We start from the raw sequence: 22,364 nt of genomic DNA, 5'->3' as shown, positions 1-22,364 counted from the left end.
GAAAAAAGCCCAGTCTCTCTGGAGTTAGTATCTCAGTCAGCAGAAAAAGCCCAGTCTCTCTGTGGTTAGTATCTCAGTCAGCAGAAAAAAGCCCAGTCTCTCTGGAGTTAGTATCTCAGTCAGCAGAAAAAAGCCCAGTCTCTCTGTGGTTAGTATCTCAGTCAGCAGAAAAAGCCCAGTCTCTCTGGAGTTAGTATCTCAGTCAGCAGAAAAAAGCCCAGTCTCTCTGTGGTTAGTATCTCAGTCAGCAGAAAAAGCCCAGTCTCTTTGTGGTTAGTATCTCAGTCAGCAGAAAAAGCCCAGTCTCTTTGTGGTTAGTATCTCAGTCAGCAGAAAAAGCCCAGTCTCTCTGGAGTTAGTATCTCAGTCAGCAGAAAAAGCCCAGTCTCTCTGGAGTTAGTATCTCAGTCAGCAGAAAAAGCCCAGTCTCTCTGTGGTTAGTATCTCAGTCAGCAGAAAAAGCCCAGTCTCTCTGTGGTTAGTATCTCAGTCAGCAGAAAAAGCCCAGTCTCTCTGTGGTTAGTATCTCAGTCAGCAGAAAAAGCCCAGTCTCTCTGTGGTTAGTATCTCAGTCAGCAGAAAAAGCCCAGTCTCTCTGTGGTTAGTATCTCAGCAGTAGTAATACATTCCCAGCTGCAGCACAGAGACAAGTGGAGATTGATGGTTCTTCAGATTAGCAACTCAAAGTCAGGCTTCAGTGACCAGCCCAGCAGCCCTAGCTGTCCCTTCAAGGTGTGTCTGGACCAGATGGTGAGAGAGAGAGAGGGGCAGAGTGAGAAAAAGAGAGAAAGAGGCAGAGTAGCAGAGAGAAAAAGAGGCAGAGAGAGGGGGTTAGAGAGGCAGAGACAGGGAGAGAGAGAGCTAGGGGCAGAGAGTGAGAGTACTCATCTTACATGCAGTGTGTGTATGGAGAGATTGATGTACTGTACGATAAGACCGTGCCCTTTTAGAAAGCTCTGGCCTGTGAGAGATAAAGTGTGTGGCACTGTACAGTGAACACACACACAAAATCTTGTTGTAATACTAATGCCTTGTGTGAGGGGGGGGGGTGACTGTCTCAGTATATGTGTGTGTGCAGTGCATTAATCCCATGTCTCTGCTCCCGCCCTCAGGCACGAGTTGTTGGAAGAGGCGAGGAGGAAAGGCTTACCTTTCGCCCAATGGGACGGCCCCACAGTGGTGGCCTGGCTGGAGGTAGGCACTCCTCTACTCTGGCCTGGAGCCATTCTCAATCCTCCCGCCTCTGGGATAGATTCACAAGGTCTGTGCCAGACTCCCACTCTGTGAAGAAGATAATATTCTCCACCCCGGTGAAGTGGTCTATTCCTCCTCGACTCCCCTGTCTGCACACTCAGCATTCACCTGAGATACGACACCCATTTTCCTCTAACCTCTGACCGATGAGGATGTTTCACATTTCAAATCAGTTAGCCGATGCCGTTCCACAGCCTAATGGTCACCCTTTCTAATACGGCACTTCGAAATGCAGACCAGATGCTTTCCTTAAATCAAAACATGACTGATAAAGGATGTGGAACGACACAGTGCTGTTACATAATCGTTGGATGTGTTGTAATTACGACCCAGGGAAGTCCAATGCCGTAGTAGTCAGCATGTTACCCAGAGTTATTATAAAATGATTACGTCTCTGGCTGACATGACTCTTGGTGCTTTATTATATTAAGTCTATTATCTAATCCAGTGTTTCCCCAACTCCAGTCCTCCAGTACCCCAACAGTACTCACTTTTATTGTAGCCCTGGACAAGCACACCTGATACAACTGGTCAACTGATCATCAACCCTCAATGAGTTGAATGAGGTGTGTTTGTCCCAGGCTATAACAACACTGTGTGATGTTGGGGGTACTGGAGGACTGGGAAACACTCTGGCGTTGGGCCTATGGGACCAGCAGTGGATTGAATCTGGAACTCACTGATATTATGGGAGTCAATGTCACAGATTTTGATGTCACCTTGGTGGAAGCCTCAGAGGCTGTTGGTAAAGGTCTACTCTGTGATTTACTATGCTATGTTCTCCCCGGCACACCTTTTCCTAGTTAAATCAATTCCAAATGGGGTTGAGTGTAATTGCTTGACATTACACCTCATAAAGGCCATAGTGATATTGTTTAATATTAACATGGGTATTCATTAAGTAAATGAATGCATTGCCTATCAATGAATCAGCACAGTTTATTTTCTGTCTTCATTGAAATATCCTATGTCTGTATTCAGTTTTTCCTCATTTCATTATGATAGAACATGCTTGAACATACAAGGTGAACATTTCAACCATGACTGCCCCCTACTGTTTCTCAGTAGATCTTTATTAAAACAAGGAAATGCTACTCAACTTGTCTACCATAAGTAAGGATGGTAGACAAGTCCTCCCACCACATCACCAATAATTTGTAAATACAAGCTCACTCGCTACTTTACATGAAATCACAAATGGTCTTCCTCCTCCTGTTTCAGCTGTGGCTGGGGATGCCAGCCTGGTACGTGGCGGCGTGTCGTGCCAACGTGAAGAGCGGTGCCATCATGTCTGCCCTGTCGGACACAGAGATCCAGAGGGAGATTGGCATCAGTAACCCCCTGCACCGCCTCAAACTGAGACTGGCCATCCAGGAGATGGTCTCCCTCACCAGTCCATCTGCCCCGCCAACCTCCAGAACCGTGAGTGTCTATTGACACACACACACATATGCACCTATGCATGTAACTGCCGTCAGTGTATTAGCTTAGCATATAGCGCTGTCTCCCTGAACCTGCCTGTCTGGGCTTTAACTTGTTATGACTGCAATCCCACTAACGGGATAAGTGTCATCAACAACCGCTGAATAGCATAGCGCTACATACAATAAATATTACTAAAAATATTTCCCCTTTAGTGTTAGATTTAGAAATTATGCTTTACAGTGAAAGCAATCCAAGCGTTTGTCGACCTATTCGATAGCTCTACCGGCAACATTCTGAGTGAGCTTACGGCACGTTCTTAGCTCCGATACATACACACACATACATACACACAGACGGTATAGTCTTCAAGGGTAAAGACACTCAAGAAGCTATTTCTGCTAGTTTGCATTGTAACGCCTTCACAGTCAGAGAGCCTGGCTTGTGTAGCATCTCTATCCTTTGTGTTGGTAACTGAATGTTGGAGAGAATGGTAGGAAACCGGTTAAGGCCGGCTTGTTTATCTCTCAGTAGTGTCAATCAGCTCATGCACTTAATTCAGCTCTGCAGCATTTACTCTAATTTACCACACCAACAGTTATTTTATACCTCAGTCTGTTTCACAGCTCCGAGTTGTCATGGTGAGTTGTCATAACCTCTGAGGAACCTGCTGAGCTTAATGCTACAAACTGTTTATTCTATGTAGCTTTATCCATCAAATTTCAATCAAATTTATTTATAAAGCCCTTCTTACATCAGCTGATGTCACAAAGTGCTGTTCAGAAACCCAGCCTAAAACCCCAAACAGCAAGCAATGCAGATGTAGAAGCACGGTGGCTAGGAAAAACTCCCTAGAAAGGCCAGAACCTAGGAAGAAACCTAGAGAGGAACCAGGCTATGAGGGGTGGCCAGTCCTCTTCTGGCTGTGCCAGGTGGAGATTTTAACAGAACATGACCAAGATGTTCATAGATGACCAGCAGGGTTTTCACATTCACACACTCTCTCTCTCACACGAACACACACACACACACACACACACACACACACACACACACACACACACACACACACACACACACACACACACACACACACACACACACACACACACACACACACACTGCTCATGAATCTTTCATCAAGGAGCAGTGAACTGGGAATATGACTCTATAGACCCCCCCTCTGCCATGGTGCCCCCTGCTGTGACTGATGGTCAGTTCCCTGCCCCTCTGAACCAAACGACCACTTTAAGTTTACACTCCGGGTTAATCAACCCTGTAAATGCAGGGTTCTGCTCCATACCAGTCACAGGACTGGTTATTCGGCTTCCTTTAAGCTCACAGACAGTGACATCTGATTCACCCTATGGGGCCGACCCGAACCGTACTGTGCTGCCCAGTACAGCTGGGCTTGTTCGGCTCTATAGTGTGAAACAGGCATGCGTGAGCAGCCCTTTAGTACGGTATCTTTAATAGAGATTGTCATCCCCTCAAGTGATCTTATCTAGGTCAGACAGCTTGATCCAGTGGGGCTGCAAAGCACAGTGATCATGGCTGCTAAAATTAGAATCAACAACAGATTAGAATGGGTTGGAATGGGGTTTAACGGTGTGTTACACTGAGGTATATCAAACTAGACTGAGTCTGTTAGAAAGGGGTTTAACCTTGTGGAACACTGAGGTATATCAAACTAGACTGAGTCTGTTAGAAAGGGGTTTAACCTTGTGGAACACTGAGGTATATCAAATTAGACTGAGTCTGTTAGAAAGGGGTTTAACGGTGTGTTAAACTGAGGTATATCAAACTAGACTGAGTCTGTTAGAAAGGGGTTTAACCTTGTGGAACACTGAGGTATATCAAACTAGACTGAGTCTGTTAGAAAGGGGTTTAACCTTGTGGAACACTGAGGTATATCAAACTAGACTGAGTCTGTTAGAAAGGGGTTTAACAGTGTGGAACACTGAGGTATATCAAACTAGACTGAGTCTGTTAGAAAGGGGTTTAACCTTGTGGAACACTGAGGTATATCAAACTAGACTGAGTCTGTTAGAAAGGGGTTTAACCTTGTGGAACACTGAGGTATATCAAACTAGACTGAGTCTGTTAGAAAGGGGTTTAACTGGTGTGGTACACTGAGGTATATCAAACTAGACTGAGTCTGTTAGAAAGGGGTTTAACCTTGTGGAACACTGAGGTATATCAAACTAGACTGAGTCTGTTAGAAAGGGGTTTAACCTTGTGGAACACTGAGGTATATCAACCTAGACTGAGTCTGTTAGAAAGGGGTTTAATGGTGTGGTACACTGAGGTATATCAAACTAGACTGAGTCTGTTAGAAAGGGGTTTAACGGTGTGTTAAACTGAGGTATATCAAACTAGACTGAGTCTGTTAGAAAGGGGTTTAACCTTGTGGAACACTGAGGTATAAACTCAAACTACACTGACTGAGTCTGTTAGAAAGGGGTTTAACTGTTAGAAAGGGGTTTAACTTGTGGAACACTGAGGTATATCAAACTAGACTGAGTCTGTTAGAAAGGGGTTTAACCTTGTGGAACACTGAGGTATATCAAACTAGACTGAGTCTGTTAGAAAGGGGTTTAACCTTGTGGAACACTGAGGTATATCAAACTAGACTGAGTCTGTTAGAAAGGGGTTTAACGGTGTGTTAAACTGAGGTATATCAAACTAGACTGAGTCTGTTAGAAAGGGGTTTAACTAGACTGAGTCTGTGGAACACTGAGGTATATCAAACTAGACTGAGTCTGTTAGAAAGGGGTTTAACCTTGTGGAACACTGAGGTATATCAAACTAGACTGAGTCTGTTAGAAAGGGGTTTAACCTTGTGGAACACTGAGGTATATCAAACTAGACTGAGTCTGTTAGAAAGGGGTTTAACCTTGTGGAACACTGAGGTATATCAAACTAGACTGAGTCTGTTAGAAAGGGGTTTAACGGTGTGGTACACTGAGGTATATCAAACTAGACTGAGTCTGTTAGAAAGGGGTTTAACGGTGTGTTAAACTGAGGTATATCAAACTAGACTGAGTCTGTTAGAAAGGGGTTTAACCTTGTGGAACACTGAGGTATATCAAACTAGACTGAGTCTGTTAGAAAGGGGTTTAACCTTGTGGAACACTGAGGTATATCAAACTAGACTGAGTCTGTTAGAAAGGGGTTTAACGGTGTGTTAAACTACTGAGGTATATCAAACTAGACTGAGTCTGTTAGAAAAACTAGACTGACTCTGTTAGAAAGGGGTTTAACCTTGTGGAACACTGAGGTATATCAAACTAGACTGAGTCTGTTAGAAAGGGGTTTAACCTTGTGGAACACTGAGGTATATCAAACTAGACTGAGTCTGTTAGAAAGGGGACTTTAACCTTGTGGAACACTGAGGTATATCAAACTAGACTGAGTCTGTTAGAAAGGGGTTTAACCTGAGGTGACTGAACAACTGAACACTGAGGTATATCAAACTAGACTGAGTCTGTTAGAAAGGGGTTTAACCTTGTGGAACACTGAGGTATATCAAACTAGACTGAGTCTGTTAGAAAGGGGTTTAACCTTGTGGAACACTGAGGTATATCAAACTAGACTGAGTCTGTTAGAAAGGGGTTTAACCTGAGGTATATCAAACTAGACTGAGTCTGTTAGAAAGGGGTTTAACAAACTGAGGTATATCAAACTAGACTGAGTCTGTTAGAAAGGGGTTTAACCTGAGGTATATCAAACTAGACTGAGTCTGTTAACACACTGAGGTATATCAAACTAGACTGAGTCTGTTAGAAAGGGGTTTAACCTTGTGGAACACTGAGGTATATCAAACTAGACTGAGTCTGACTGAACACTGTCTGTTAGAAAGGGGTTTAACCTTGTGGAACACTGAGGTATATCAAACTAGACTGAGTCTGTTAGAAAGGGGTTTAACCTTGTGGAACACTGAGGTATATCAAACTAGACTGAGTCTGTTAGAAAGGGGTTTAACCTTGTGGAACACTGTATATCAAACTAGACTGAGTCTGTTAAAAGGGGTTTAACCTTGTGGACTGAGGTATATCAAACTAGACTGAGTCTGTTCTGTTAGAAAGGGGTTTAACCTTGTGGAACACTGAGGTATATCAAACTAGACTGAGTCTGTTAGAAAGGGGTTTAACCTTGTGGAACACTGAGGTATATCAAACTAGACTGAGTCTGTTAAACTGAACACTGGGTATATCAAACTAGACTGAGTCTGTTAGAAAGGGGTTTAACCAAACTAGACTGTGGAACACTGAGGTATATCAAACTAGACTGAGTCTGTTAGAAAGGGGTGGAACACTTATATCAAACTAGTGAGTCTGTTAGAACACTGAGGTATATCAAACTAGACTGAGTCTGTTAGAAAGGGGTTTAACCTTGTGGAACACTGAGGTATATCAAACTAGACTGAGTCTGTTAGAAAGGGGTTTAACGGTGTGGAACACTGAGGTATATCAAACTAGACTGAGTCTGTTAGAAAGGGGTTTAACAGTGTGGAACACTGATATCAAACTAGACTGAGTCTGTTATTTAACAAACTAGACTGAGTCTGTTAGAAAGGGGTTTAACCTTGTGAAACACTGAGGTATATCAAACTAGACTAACTCTGTTAGAAAGGGGTTTAAAAGTGTGGAACACTGAGGTATATCAAACTAGACTGAGTCTGTTAGAAAGGGGTTTAACCTTGTGGAACACTGAGGTATATCAAACTAGACTGAGTCTGTTAGAAAGGGGTTTAACGGTGTGTTACACTGAGGTATATCAAACTAGACTGAGTCTGTTAGAAAGGGGTTTAACCTTGTGGAACACTGAGGTATATCAAACTAGACTGAGTGTGTTAGAAAGGGGTTTAACCTTGTGAGGTAATCAAACACTGTTAGAAAGGTATATCAAACTAGACTGAGTGTGTTAGAAAGGGGTTTAACCTTGTGGAACACTGAGGTATATCAAACTAGACTGAGTCTGTTAGAAAGAACACACTGAGGTATATCAAACTAGACTGAGTCTGTTAGAAAGGGGTTTAACCTTGTGGAACACTGAGGTATATCAAACTAGACTGAGGTGGATATGCATGTTTGTATTTGTGTCTGTTTGCTCCAAACACCTGTACTAATCCACTACTACACTAGTTTATGGTGAACCAGTCTTGTCATGCATGGTAAATGTGTTCCTTTGGCCCGTGTGTGTTGCACCTGTGTAGGTGGGCTGCTCCTGTGTTATGTGCTGTTTTTGTCTATCCAAAGTTAGAAGTTGCCCCTAACCACTGATACAGGATCAGATAGTATTTTATCCCTTTACTGGATAAGGTTATGATGGGGGTAGAGTAATCTGATCCTAGATCTGTGGTTAAGGACCAACGTCTACAGTTTTGTGTCTGTGATTGTTTGTGTACTGTGCGTGCCCTTTGACCCCAGAGGGGCGGGCCTGCTCATCATCTGACCATGATGCTATAACACTATTGGCTTACAGTGGTGCTGCTCTTCTTCTTTAATACTGCTTGCCCCTCCTGGCGGACTGCTGCTGTCTTCTCTTGGGCACCGCACTCCTAGCCGTCAGGCAATGTATGGGTGACCCACGAGGAAATGGAGACCCTCGCTGCACCCTCCTCCAAAACGGTTAGTCCCTCCTCTCCTTTAACTCTTCTCTCAATCACTGCTCTCTTTTCTTGCTTTCACTGCAGTGTTGAGACCTGTCAATGGCTGCTTTACTGAGGCCTGTACTGAGGACTGGGCGGCAGGTAGCCTAGCAGTTAGAGGTTTGAATACCCGAGCCGACAAGGTGAAAAATCTGTCATTGTGCCCTTGTGTAAGGCACTTCACACCGATTTGCTCCAGGGGTGCGTACTACTATGGCTGAGATTGTGAAACAACACATTTCACTGCATCTATCTGGTGTATGTGACAATAAAACATATTTTTCCCCCTATAGGATTTGGAGGGTAGGGAGATTGAATAACAGTAGGTTTGTTGATAATGTGGGTAGACTGCATCACATCACATCCAGTCTCAGCTCTCCCTTTCGTTATAGTGGGTAAAGAAGTCATTTTAATTGTAATGACTGGTGCACTGCCCTATATTTACCAGTATGTGTTGGTGCTACTGCTATGGTTCACGGAGCTGCGTTGCCCTTGGGTACCATACTGTATTTACCCTATATTACCCATGTTTATGGTACGTTTCAGCCAGATGTTGATTAGATACAGCACATGTCAAGACATAATGCTATTTTTTTTCCATTAGCAATGTCATCCTTTTAAACCTGACAGTGATCAGCTGATTGTACATAGGATTCACCCTACCAGACTGGTGTAAGAAGCTACATCAAATCCAATACAGGTCTGCTAACTGATACAGTATGTTAATTTCCAACATGTTCATTTGAAACCTATTGGTTCTGTCTCAAGATTGAAGCTTGCAGGATTATTAGTCACTGCAGGTGTCATTCATGTCAATCCCTAGGACACAGACAGCTATGTACTATACTGTATGTCAATCCCTAGGACACAGACAGCTATGTACTATACTGTATGTCAATCCCTAGGACACAGACAGCTATGTACTATACTGTATGTCAATCCCTAGGACACAGACAGCTATGTACTATACTGTATGTCAATCCCTAGGACACAGACAGCTATGTACTATACTGTATGTCAATCCCTAGGACACAGACAGCTATGTACTATACTGTATGTCAATCCCTAGGACACAGACAGTTATGTACTATACTGTATGTCAATCCCTAGGACACAGACAGCTATGTACTATACTGTATGTCAATCCCTAGGACACAGACAGTTATGTACTATACTGTATGTCACTAGGACACAGACAGCTATGTACTAATGTCAATCCCTAGTATGTCAATCCCTAGGACACAGACAGCTATGTACTATACTGTATGTCAATCCCTAGGACACAGACAGTTATGTACTATACTGTATGTCAATCCCTAGGACACAGACCGTTATGTACTATACTGTATGTCAATCCCTAGGACACAGACAGCTATGTACTATACTGTATGTCAATCCCTAGGACACATACAGCTGTGTACTATACTGTATGTCAATCCCTAGGACACAGACAGCTGTGTACTATACTGTATGTCAATCCCTAGGACACAGACAGCTATGTACTATACTGTATGTCAATCCCTAGGACACAGACAGCTATGTACTATACTGTATGTCAATCCCTAGGACACAGACAGCTATGTACTATACTGTATGTCAATCCCTAGGACACAGACAGCTATGTACTATACTGTATGTCAATCCCTAGGACACAGACAGCTGTGTACTATACTGTATGTCAATCCCTAGGACACAGACAGCTATGTACTATACTGTACGTGTAATAATGGATCTCTTTGAGCTTGAACATAAAGGTTATTCTTTGTTCCACTGTTCTCCCTGCCTCTAATACAGCCTGCATGTCAGGCACAATGAGGCTAATAGCCAACTCAGCACCATTGTACAGAGGGCGAACCACAGGAAAAAGGGCTCTCATTTGTGCCAGCCGTTTTGTGCAAGCTGGATTGGCCTAATGTGGCAGCAGCGCCCGTCTCCAAATCAGATGTAATGTGGCAGCAGCTCAGCCCAGGCCAGGACTAAAGGGATAACTGTGTTACTCTCCCATGGGGCCAGTTCAGTTCACACGCTAAAGGGAGGAAATCATTCTCCCTTGTTAGATTGCAGATAAATCCCACAAGCCACTTTCTCTCCCTCGAATAGTGATTTTTCATACATATTTAGATGGAGCTCTACTTTTTGATGTGAATAGTTTGTTCGGGGAATATATGCGAGGGAGAACATTTCTGTACGTTCTGAGGCCTTGGCTCTGGCTTGAGCAAATCAACAGCCTCTGATGCAAGAATAGAGCCTATTGGACTGTAGATGAAGTCCAGTGACCTGTTGCTATTATGTTCTCATGCATAGTGCTACTGTTTCTTTTCCATGCCTGACCAATGACAGAGGTCCGGGGAGTCCGAGGAGGGGAGCTGGGCGCAGGTAAAGGATTTTTCGGTCTCTCTCATGGATTAGAACAATGGAATTGTAGATTATTTAGAGTTACTTTAGTTTTTTAGTTTTATTTTATTTAACTAGGCACACACCAGAGTTGTCTATGTGGCGACTTTTAAACTTTGTCAAAATCGTTTACAGATTAACAATGGTTTACAGTACTTAATTGTTTCCTTGTCATTATTGTCAGACTCTAGCGTATGGTGACATGAACCATGAGTGGATAGGGAACGAGTGGTTGCCCAGTCTAGGACTACCTCAGTACCGCAGCTACTTCATGGAGTGCCTGGTGGACGCCCGCATGCTGGACCACCTCACCAAGAAGGACCTCCGGGTGCATCTCAAAATGGTGGACAGCTTTCACAGGTACACCTGCCCTCCTCCTGCGTGATGAAGGATTTGATCGGAAAGTTTAGTGTTGAGGCTCATTTTGTGGTAATAAGTGCAAAATATTATTGTGTCTGTCTTTCTAAAAAATAGCTTTTCTAATGTTCCCATGTCTGTAGGACGAGTTTGCAGTATGGTATCATGGGTCTGAAGAAGCTCAACTATGACAGGAAAGAGCTGGAGAGACGCAGAGAGCACAGCCAGCATGAAATGAGAGGTACGTAAAGGAACATTCCACCCAAAAACTGTCTTTTGGTATTTGTTTCATTAGTCCAAAATGTTTTGTTGTCAGCAATCAAGTTTTCGAGATACGTAACTTTCAAAAAACAGAAATCATCACTGTATGATGCATTTAGTATCATCCTGCAAAACTCAGGATCATATGATGCAAAATCAATCATATGGGAATGATTTCTGTGTTTTTAAAGTTATATACAGTATCTTGAAAACTTGATTAGTGACAAGCATAACATTTTGGGACTATATCAACAATGGACTAATGAAATGAATACCAAAATATCATTTTTGGGTGGACTTTTTTCTTTAGAGACTGCACAAGGAACGATAATGAAGACCTTTGAGCTAAAATATATCTAGTAGTGTCTAATCTACAATCTCATTAGTAATCTGCTAAGGCAAATAATACTTGTGGAAGCGCACTTACTTTACAGTATGTATTGCATTCTATTATAGCCTAGCAGTGTCTACCTGTCATAGAGCTAGGAGGTGATGGTCAGTAAGGACCAATCTAGCAGAGCCCAGTGGTTTTCTTCCTCATGTAACCAGACATGGAAATATTCTGTGTCTGTGGCCCAACACCCATGTTGTGTTTACTGTAATACCATGTCTGTGTGCCCCAGACGTGCTGGTGTGGAGCAACGAGCGGGTGATTCGCTGGGTCCAGAGCATCGGCCTAAAGGACTATGCCAACATCCTGCTGGAGAGCGGCGTGCACGGGGCCCTGGTCGCCCTCGATGACAACTTTGACCACACCAGCCTGGCGCTGCTCATCCAGATCCCCAACCAAAGCACTCAGGTCAGAACCTTCTGCCCCCCATCACGCTATAGCATAGTTATGCCACAAGAGGGCGATGCATAATATACTAGCACAACCACACCATAAGAGGAAGACATTGACATCTTCATTCCAAGAGTCCGTAGTCTTGTCTCTCAGAACTAAAAGCAAGTGAATTATGATGTTAAATTAAACAGTGTTTTTATTTTTATTTATTTTCAGGACAGAATAAATGATTTAGATGATCGTCATTAGAAGTACACTTCAAACACATATTTTCATTTCTCAGTCTTTCCATCTCAAACAGGTCTAATAATACCCTGAGTGCCAGACCAGTAGGTCAACAGAGAGCTGTTTGGTAATCCAGAAAGCGCCTGGAGCCCCAAATAAAGAGACCTACAACTTCCATTTCAAATGTCCCTAATAAGACCTATTTACCCTTCCTCTCCCCAGGCACGTCAGATTCTGGAGAGGGAATATAATAACCTGCTAGCCCTGGGCACTGAGAGACGACTGGACGAGGTGAGTGACTCCTGTCACCCGGACAGCTAGCCCCGCTGTTACCATGGGTGATGGGCCGTGGCAGACAGACACACACACCTGGGTTTGTTGTCAATCATTACTCTGTTTTCCACCATCTCACTGCACCTCAGACCTGTCCTCAGTTTCCACTTCCCACCCATCACTCATTTGTCTCTCATATTGTCTTAGAGTTGGTTTGAGTTATAAATATAAATATAAGGCCCTGGGAAATTAGTCATATTGTTAGCAACTATAAACACTGCTGTATATGCAGACACCAGCTGTTCTCAGACCAGTTTATCTCTAAACTCAATCCCTAACCTGTCCCTGTCTCTGTCTGTGTGTCTGTCCGTCAGTATGAAGATAATGACCTCCGGGGGCCATCGTGGAGGAGGCAGTTCCCCCCGCGGGACGTCCACGGGATCAGTATGATGCCCGGCTCGGCAGAGACCCTCCCCGCTGGCTTCCGTGTCACCACCGGCTCACACTCCCGTAGGCTACCCCCCGAAGGTGAGCTCCCCCACAGACCCCCTGCATGGCCAAGACCCCCACAAAGTAGACCTAACAATTAAACTCGAGCCTCCAGTCTAGGTCACTTAGCTTGGATGAATGTAAATTGCTAAAAATGCCAAATTGGATGGTAAAATTGCACTCATCAAACACTTATAAAAATGGCTAGCTGCCACAAAATGTATTTGATTAAGATTGTACCTGGATGCAATTCATTTCTGTGTTAGAGTTTGGGGGGGGTCCTCTTGCCCCTCTCTTTACTTGGAGCTCTCTCCCCATCACTCTCTCTCGTCTATCGCTGTATGGATGGAGCATGTTGCTGACTGTACCTGTATTTCCTCTGCTCTGGGACTGCTGCTCTGTGTGCAGTGCTCTATGAGGCGCTGGATGACAGTCCTGACGACATGTATTTGGACTGGTTTCAAGGTCAGATATACTGGAGCGATACCATGTGGCCTGCTGTTGGCCTGTGTGCCTTTACGCCCTCCAAAACTCCCCGGTTCCTGCTGTCCACCCTACCGTACCTCTTCTCCAACTGTCTTCTCTCTCTACCTCTACTGCTCTGTTCCTCTGTTTCGTTCTGCTCCTGATGCCAACTACAAGGGTGGCCATTTGTTTGTCAAGGTTGTCCGTTTGTTATAGTAGACATAATGTGTGTCCAGTAATTTTTACTCAGCTTAGTGTTATTAGCACAGTAGCTGTTAGTTGCAGCCTCTGCTGCTGCACCCTTGAAGTTAAAGCAATGAATCCCCTTTGCATATGTTAGTTGAGCTATGTTAGTTCTATGTTAGTTGAGCTATGTTAGTTCTATGTTAGTTGAGCTATGTTAGTTCTATGTTAGCTGAGCTATGTTAGTTCTATGTTAGTTGAGTTATGTTAGTTGAGCTATGTTAGTTCTATGTTAGTTGAGCTATGTTCTATGTTAGTTGAGCTATGTTAGTTCTATATTAGTTGAGCTATGTTAGTTGAGCTATGTTAGTTCTATGTTTGTTGAGCTATGTTAGTTCTATGTTAGTTGAGCTATGTTAGTTATATGTTAGCTGAGCTATGTTAGTTATATGTCAGCTGAGCTATGTTAGTTCTATGTTAGTTGAGCTATGTTAGTTCTATGTTAGTTGAGCTATATTAGTTGAGCTATGTTAGTTCTATGTTAGCTGAGCTATGTTAGTTCTATGTTAGTTGAGCTATATTAGTTGAGCTATGTTAGTTCTATGTTAGCTGAGCTATTCTATGTTAGAGCTATGTTAGTTCTATGTTAGCTGAGCTGTTAGTTCTATGTTAGTTGAGCTATGTTAGTTCTATGTTAGCTGAGCTAGGTTAGTTCTATGTTAGCTGAGCTGGGTTAGTTCTATGTTAGTTGAGCTATGTTAGTTCTATGTTAGTTCTATGTTAGCTGAGCTATGGAAGTTGAGCTATGTTAGTTCTATGGAAGTTGAGCTATGTTAGTTCTATGTTAGCTGAGCTATGGAAGTTGAGCTATGTTAGTTCTATGTTAGCTCAACTTCCATAGCTCAGCTATGTTAGTTCTATGTTAGCTGAGCTATGGAAGTTGAGCTATGTTAGTTCTATGTTAGCTGAGCTATGGAAGTTGAGCTATGTTAGTTCTATGTTAGCTGAGCTATATTAGTTGAGCTATGTTAGTTCTATGTTAGCTGAGCTATGGAAGTTAGTTGAGCTATGTTAGTTCTATGTTAGCTGAGCTATGGAAGTTGAGCTATGTTAGTTCTATGTTAGCTGAGCTATGGAAGTTGAGCTATTTTAGTTGCCCTGTAAAAGGAGGTTTACATAAAATAATCCTAAAGATTTATGATGGATAAGATGGATGTTTTACAGTTGCCGGTTTGTGTCGCTCCTCGCCCTGTTGTTAAAAGAGGACGCTGGTCAAAATCTTCAGGTTTTCAAGGGAATGAGAGATGTATTGAAACTTGAGTCTGTGATTGTGGTCCAGTGAGTTATAGCTGAACTGTAGTGCAGCAGGCTGCATTATGCCAGAACTCACTCCGGAATTATGGACGCAACTTCTGATACAAGTAAGTCTATCGCTGACATCCGATTGCAGGTTTTGACCAGAGTTCTTCTCTAACACTCTGTCCCCAGTGTAATCGAGCTGCCTTCCTGTATCTGCCTCTATCTGTGGTCCCTGGTCTGTGGTGGTGATGACATTAACAGACTTGTTCCTGTGTGAGGTGTGATTCACTCAAAATGACCACGTGCACTCCTCCTCTGAGTGTGCGATGCAATGTGCCTTGGCTTTGCTAGCTGACATTTTGACTAACCTCGTTCCCGTGTGTGGTGTGTGTGTGTGCAGTGTGTTGTATCCACAGTATGGTCTACTGTACTCCCAGACCTTATCAACTGGTTTAGAGTCCGTTTTGTTTGTCTCTCTCATTTGTTTGTCCTTCTCACAGTGGACAATGGGAGCTGATCCTGTGTCAGTTGTTATGGGCATAAAGTAAGTTGGATAGCATTATCTACTGACCCTGGGCCCTCTCTGGGTGTTGAAGCTAAGTGACTAACTGACGGGTTTCTGTCTCCCCCTACAGTTGGCCCCTTAGCAGTGCAGCGTCTGGACAGCTCTACAGTGAGGACCTACTCCTGCTGAGGGAGGAGAAGAGAGACTGTAAGCTGTAAGTCACACACATTATCCCTGTACAAGCTATCAGTTGCGCATACATACATGCTCACGCACAAACTCTCCCTCTCTCTTTCATCTGTTGTTCTGCTCAGAGACAGCAAATGACTGTGAGAAATTGGAACAGGGTGAGAGGGTAACTTGTCTTTACAAATAACCATGTTTGCTTGGAGAGGAGAGTCCCCCTGCTCTAGTGCAGGCATCCATGATCAGATGATAGGAGTCAAATGCAGCAGCATGAGGCGGCCTCACTCTGTTGTCCCTCCTTTAATCTCTGTCCAGCACAGACAACTACAGCCACAGAACACATGGAACTGTATTCCACATCAGGTAACTGATGCAAGCAGTAGAATCAGATTTTTTTTTACTGATAAAAATACACCTTGTGGAACAGACTGTGAAGAGACACAAACAGGTAGTATGGCGGTAATATACATTTTGTATTGTAGATATGTAGTGGTGTAATACTGTTATATGATGTACTGTTTTTATATTTTTTTAATGTGTGATGTAAGTGCCTTCATGTGTTTGGACCCCAGGAAGAGTAGCTGCTGCCTTGGCAGGAACTAATGGGGATCCCTAATATATACATGAATAGCCCTGAATGCCAAGGTAGAGAGATATATGGCAGCTACGTCTCAAATGAGATGTTACACAATTAGTAATGTCAACAATAATTCCCATGTGATCAAATCCATGTTTATGAAAACTGCACTGTCACTGTGGATAAAGCTTCACAGTGGCACAGTGTAAGTAAACCATACCTCTTCTCTTTCAGGTACAGATACTGTATGTAGAGAAGGTCTTACTGTACCTTGGAGCTGCTGGACGGGTCCTCCTGCCTGGAACAAACATTCTGACGAGACGCACTGCCAAGAAGCACCCCCTACCCACCCACCCACCAAATAGAGAGAGGGGGGGGGGCAGCGAGGGGTGCCTCCTGCCAAGCCGCCCCCCTCTGCACTTACAAGTCAAGGCCCCCTGAAACCTGGGCAGCAGCTGCCGGTGCTACTTTCCTTCAATCTGTCCTGTTGTCACCGTTTCTACCTTTTACATGTACAATAACTTGTTGAAGCATAATGTACTGTGTATTTCTTCTACCAGGAGATGTGTAGGTTATCTGTAAATTAATATAAATATGAGTTTTTTTAATATATATATAAATATATACACATCTATATTACAAAAAAGAAAAGATATTCAGAGTTTGTGCAAATAAACCCCGCCTTCCCATTTCAAGTCCATGTCCTTGGTTAAAATATGCTGCTCTTTGAACATTTCTCCATCATTCCCTGAGAGACCATTTTGTACATAGTTATTTTCCATTGTGCAGGGAAACGTGTGTTTTCACCTTGGAGAGACTGTCCATCTGGTCGCCACGTGACCTCCCCCAGCTGGTAAAGCCTGCCCTCTAGTGGCGTGTACAGCCCCATGTATCCGCGTCACCATCCACCAGCCACAGCCCCTCACCTCACAATCATGACGAAGCCCATCTCATAGCAAAGCATTCTGGGAGGAGGACACAGAAACGCACTGTGACGTCGACTGATGATGTGACAAGCACTTTGATACAACCACAGAAACTGTGGACTACAGCCACAGACTAAAAGATAGACTCCACTCTGAAACTACTCAGCTCAGAGATCAACTAACAGCAGGAACACTCTTCATCAGATGATCTCACTCACCTACAGTACCTTGACCATAAAGCCATACATGAATAAACTCAAGCTGAACTTTTTTTATTTTGCCGTGGGGTCCAACTCAGCATCGCTGAGAAATAACTGAAAGACAGACTGCTTAACTCAGTGTGCGTAGAGTGTATATGAACATGTCGAAGTGAGGTGAATTTTAATGACAAACCTGTTGCTTGCTGTGACATTGGTGTAATTGTTAACTTTTTGTTTTTGTCTGAGTTGCCAGGGAAACCTATTGTACAGCCCTCCTACCTGTCTTTGAGTTATTTCTGCTGGATCAGGTTTGAATTTTTTGTTGACTTTTACATCCTCAATTTGCACAAACAAAGAATCATTTTATTTTATGTCCATTTTTTATTCATTGCTAATTGTATTTTGGTCAAAACTAAGTGGTGATCAATCAAATTTTCATTGCCAATAAAAAAAAATACTGTCAGTGAAGTAGCTGTTGAAATGACTATTTTTCACTCATTGCTTCACTTCAGAGCTCGAGTATGAAGAGTTCATTCATCATATTAAACTATAAGATATAAACTAAACATAACAATTATTTTATTTAACTAGGCAAGTTCGTTAAGAACAAATTCTTATTTACAATGATGGCCTACCGGAACCAGGGGCTGGGATTGTTTTTAAATGATTTATATATATATATATATAACAAAACACACATTAACATATGAATGTATCAACAAGATAGATTGGATGATAGATGTAGGATGTGGAACACCAGAATATCCACTTCAGAGCTCAGTTCTGGCATCATTAGTGCTTTAAGCGATATTCCGTTGACTGCTAAATGGTTATGTTATAGTAATATGAAGGGATTTTGATTTGTACGGTTGGAGTTTGTTGAAGTCTGTAAGTAGGTATAAAGTAAGCTTCATTAATAGTGTTAAAATGTTGGCAGCATGAGGATTGAACCCAAACTGAAGCTAAGTTATGAGGTGGGAAACCCTTCCAGCGACTGCAGGGGCCTGTTCAGGAGGACATAACCTAACAGAATGTTCAGATAGAAATGTATTGTGTAGAACAAAAATTGATTGTCTATGACATGGAATAGGGAATCGTGTCAGCTCTATTCAGTCTATTTCTAATTATAATGTTTATTGTTTAACGTACCTGAATACACCCAGAGCTCAGATGTTTTCCTGGACCCAAATTGCTTACCAGTTTTTAAAATCTCAATATCAAATCATTTCTGGTTAACAATTAAGTACCTTACTGTAATCTTACTTCCTGGTTTCAATCAAAAAGAAACAAATATCTTAGCAAAAAGATATTTCTCAAGCAAGACTTTTTCTAGGACTGTCTGTGAGTGGCCTGAATGGGAAATTCCCACTCCATCCCAGGACAAAACTCCATCCCACCAAAACATGATGACATTTCAGGCAGTCTTTTCAAACAGCTCTTACACTAAAAGGGAATTATCATTTTCACAATATTATTCCAACCTCATAGTGTGGAAATATTAAACACAGGAAAGTCAGTTTGACTACACTGGACCTTCAATAGACCAATAAAGAGAGTTTCCAACCTCTCTGCCAATAACCTGCAAGTTTTCAGGTTACATAAATATATCCCTCCTATTAGGCCTGTCCAGTTAGGGCCCTCACTCAGACCACTCCCAGACAGTCTTTGCTAAGAAGCTATTTTTGTTTATTTGTAACTATTTTAATTGAGAAGAATCACAGAAAGGCACTTAACTTTTACCCAGACATTTAAAAAGACTGCATTGCAGCTTTAAATTCACTTTCAACTGAGATTCTGTGAAACTGACTGCCATTCAACTTTGTTTTGCCAATGGAGATGTCGCTTCTTTAAATAATTAACACAATGCATGATGGCTGTTTGAACAATATTGGTCACAGAGTTTCTAAACCCAGAGGCGTAACATCGTGAGTCTTCTAGGAATGCTTGCGAAACAAACTCGGCAGACCAGACCTGGGTTTGAGAAGTCAATGGGAGAAGTGAAAAATACTTCCTTAGTTGTTTTCTCGAAATCTAAAAGCCACACCAAGATTCAAGACAATGTCTTAAGTAGCTGAAATTGTCATTATTACAACCTCATGAAAGTGACAAACTGACACGTTTTCATTTTCATCTAAAACAACTTTATATCGGAGGACTGCCTTTTAGAGGTCCACGGATTCACTCGTACCCGAATCACAGTACTGAGAACCGATCCGGGACCTGAGAGTGTCCGGATCCAGAATTTGAAATAATGTCACGTGTCTGGGTCAGATCTGATATGATTGTCATGGGTCTTGGGTATGTGTAATTTTACCTGACTTGTCCAGAAGGGCCTGTACAGATCCAAACACGACTGCTGCAGGAGAGCAAGAAACTGTATAACAGATCCGAACACGACTGCTGCAGGAGAGAGAGCAAGAAACTGTATAACAGATCGGAACACGACTGCTGCAGGAGAGAGAGCAAGAAACTGTATAACAGAACCGAACACGACTGCTGCAGTAGGGAGAGCAAGATAACAGATCGGAACACGACTGCTGCAGGAGAGTGAGCAAGAAACTGTATAACAGATCCGAACACGACTGCTGCAGTAGGGAGAGCAAGATAACATATCTGAACACGACTGCTGCAGGAGAGAGCAAGAAACTGTATAACAGATCGGAACACGACTGCTGCAGGAGAGAGAGCAAGAAACTGTATAACAGAACCGAACACGACTGCTGCAGTAGGGAGAGCAAGATAACAGATCGGAACACGACTGCTGCAGGAGAGAGAGCAAGAAACTGTATAACAGATCTGAACACGACTGCTGCAGTAGGGAGAGCAAGATAACAGATCCGAACACGACTGCTGCAGTAGGAAGAGCAAGAAACTGTATAACAGATCCGAACACGACTCCTGCAGGAGAGAGAGCAAGAAACTGTATAACAGAACCAAACACGACTGCTGCAGGACAGAGCAAGAAACTGTATAACAGAACCGAACACGACTGCTGCAGTAGGGAGAGCAAGAAACTGTATAACTGATCCGAACATGACTGCTGCAGTAGGGAGAGCAAGAAACTGTATAACAGATCCGAACACGACTGCTGCAGGACAGAGAGCAAGAAACTGTATAACAGAATCGAACACAACTGCTGCAGGAGAGAGAGCAAGAAACTGTATAACAGATCCAAACATGACTGCTGCAGGAGAGAGAACAAGAAACTGTATAACAGATCCGAACACGACTGCTGCAGGAGAGAGCAAGAAACTGTATAAAAGATCTGAACACGACTGCTGCAGGAGAGAGCAAGAAACTGTATAACAGATCCGAACACGACTGCTGCAGGAGAGAGAGCAAGAAACTGTATAACAGATCCGAACACGACTGTTGCAGTAGGGAGAGCAAGATAACAGATCTGAACACGACTGCTGCAGGAGAGAGCAAGAAACTGTATAACAGATCCGAACACAACTGCTGCAGTAGGGAGAGCAAGAAACTGTATAACATAACTGAACACGACTGCTGCAGTAGGGAGAGCAAGAAACTGTATAACAGATCCGAACACGACTGCTGCAGGAGAGAGGCAAGAAACTGTATAACAGATCCGAACACGACTGCTGCAGGAGAGAGGGCAAGAAACTGTATAACAGATCCGAACACGACTGCTGCAGGAGAGAGGGCAAGAAACTGTATAACAGATCCGAACACGACTGCTGCAGGAGAGAGAGCAAGAAACTGTATAACAGATCCGAACATGACTGCTGCAGTAGGGAGAGCAAGATAACAGATCTGAACACGACTTCTGCAGTAGGGAGAGCAAGAAACTGTATAACAGATTCGAACACGACTGCTGCAGGAGAGAGAGCAAGAAACTGTATAACAGATCCGAACACGACTGCTGCATGAAAGAGCAAGAAACTGTATAACAGATCCGAACACGACTGCTGCAGGAGAGAGTAAGAAACTGTATAACAGATCCGAACACGACTGCTGCAGGAGAGAGAGCAAGAAACTGTATAACAGATCCGAACATGACTGCTGCAGGAGAGAGAGCAAGAAACTGTATAACAGATCTGAACACGACTGCTGCAGGAGAGAGCAAGAAACTGTATAACAGATCCGAACACGACTGCTGCATGAAAGAGCAAGAAACTGTATAACAGAAAGATGCTGCAGGAGAGAGAGCAAGAAACTGTATAACAGATCCGAACACAACTGCTGCAGGAGAGAGGGCAAGAAACTGTATAACAGATCCGAACACGACTGCTGCAGGAGAGAGAGCAAGAAACTGTATAACAGAACCAAACACGACTGCTGCAGGAGAGAGAGCAAGAAACTGTATAACAGATCTGAACACGACTGCTGCAGTAGGGAGAGCAAGAAAACAGATCCGAACACGACTTCTGCAGTAGGGAGAGCAAGAAACTGTATAACAGATCCGAACACGACTGCTGCAGGAGAGAGAGCAAGAAACTGTATAACAGAACCGAACACGACTGCTGCAGTAGGGAGAGCAAGAAACTATATAACAGATCCGAACACGACTGCTGCAGTAGGAAGAGCAAGAAACTGTATAACAGATCCGAACACGACTCCTGCAGGAGAGAGAGCAAGAAACTGTATAACAGAACCGAACACGACTGCTGCAGGACAGAGCAAGAAACTGTATAACAGAACCGAACACGACTGCTGCAGTAGGGAGAGCAAGAAACTGTATAACTGATCCGAACATGACTGCTGCAGTAGGGAGAGCAAGAAACTGTATAACAGATCCGAACACGACTGCTGCAGGACAGAGAGCAAGAAACTGTATAACAGAATCGAACACAACTGCTGCAGGAGAGAGAGCAAGAAACTGTATAACAGATCCAAACATGACTGCTGCAGGAGAGAGAACAAGAAACTGTATAACAGATCCGAACACGA

General features: G+C 43.2%; 1 protein-coding gene across 1 annotated transcript in view; it reads left to right on the top strand.

Moving 5' to 3' along the window:
• LOC135515002 (liprin-alpha-2-like) overlaps positions 1-17,915 on the top strand; it is a 228,167-nt gene extending 210,252 nt beyond the window's left edge. Inside the window, exons 20-30 of the mRNA XM_064938792.1 lie at positions 1,113-1,194; positions 2,476-2,676; positions 8,244-8,309; positions 10,670-10,705; positions 10,908-11,083; positions 11,224-11,321; positions 11,965-12,140; positions 12,573-12,641; positions 12,998-13,151; positions 15,695-15,778; positions 16,562-17,915. Coding sequence (XP_064794864.1) covers positions 1,113-1,194; positions 2,476-2,676; positions 8,244-8,309; positions 10,670-10,705; positions 10,908-11,083; positions 11,224-11,321; positions 11,965-12,140; positions 12,573-12,641; positions 12,998-13,151; positions 15,695-15,753 — 1,117 coding nt within the window. The 3' untranslated portion in view covers positions 15,754-15,778; positions 16,562-17,915. The remainder of the gene's footprint in view (positions 1-1,112; positions 1,195-2,475; positions 2,677-8,243; positions 8,310-10,669; positions 10,706-10,907; positions 11,084-11,223; positions 11,322-11,964; positions 12,141-12,572; positions 12,642-12,997; positions 13,152-15,694; positions 15,779-16,561) is intronic.
• Positions 17,916-22,364: the final 4,449 nt, after the last annotated feature.

This window comes from Oncorhynchus masou, chromosome 26 (genome assembly GCF_036934945.1).
Source record: "Oncorhynchus masou masou isolate Uvic2021 chromosome 26, UVic_Omas_1.1, whole genome shotgun sequence".
Lineage (NCBI taxonomy): Eukaryota > Metazoa > Chordata > Actinopteri > Salmoniformes > Salmonidae > Oncorhynchus > Oncorhynchus masou.
Note: the sequence above shows the minus strand (reverse complement) of the source record. Positions and strands in the feature narration are given on the sequence as shown.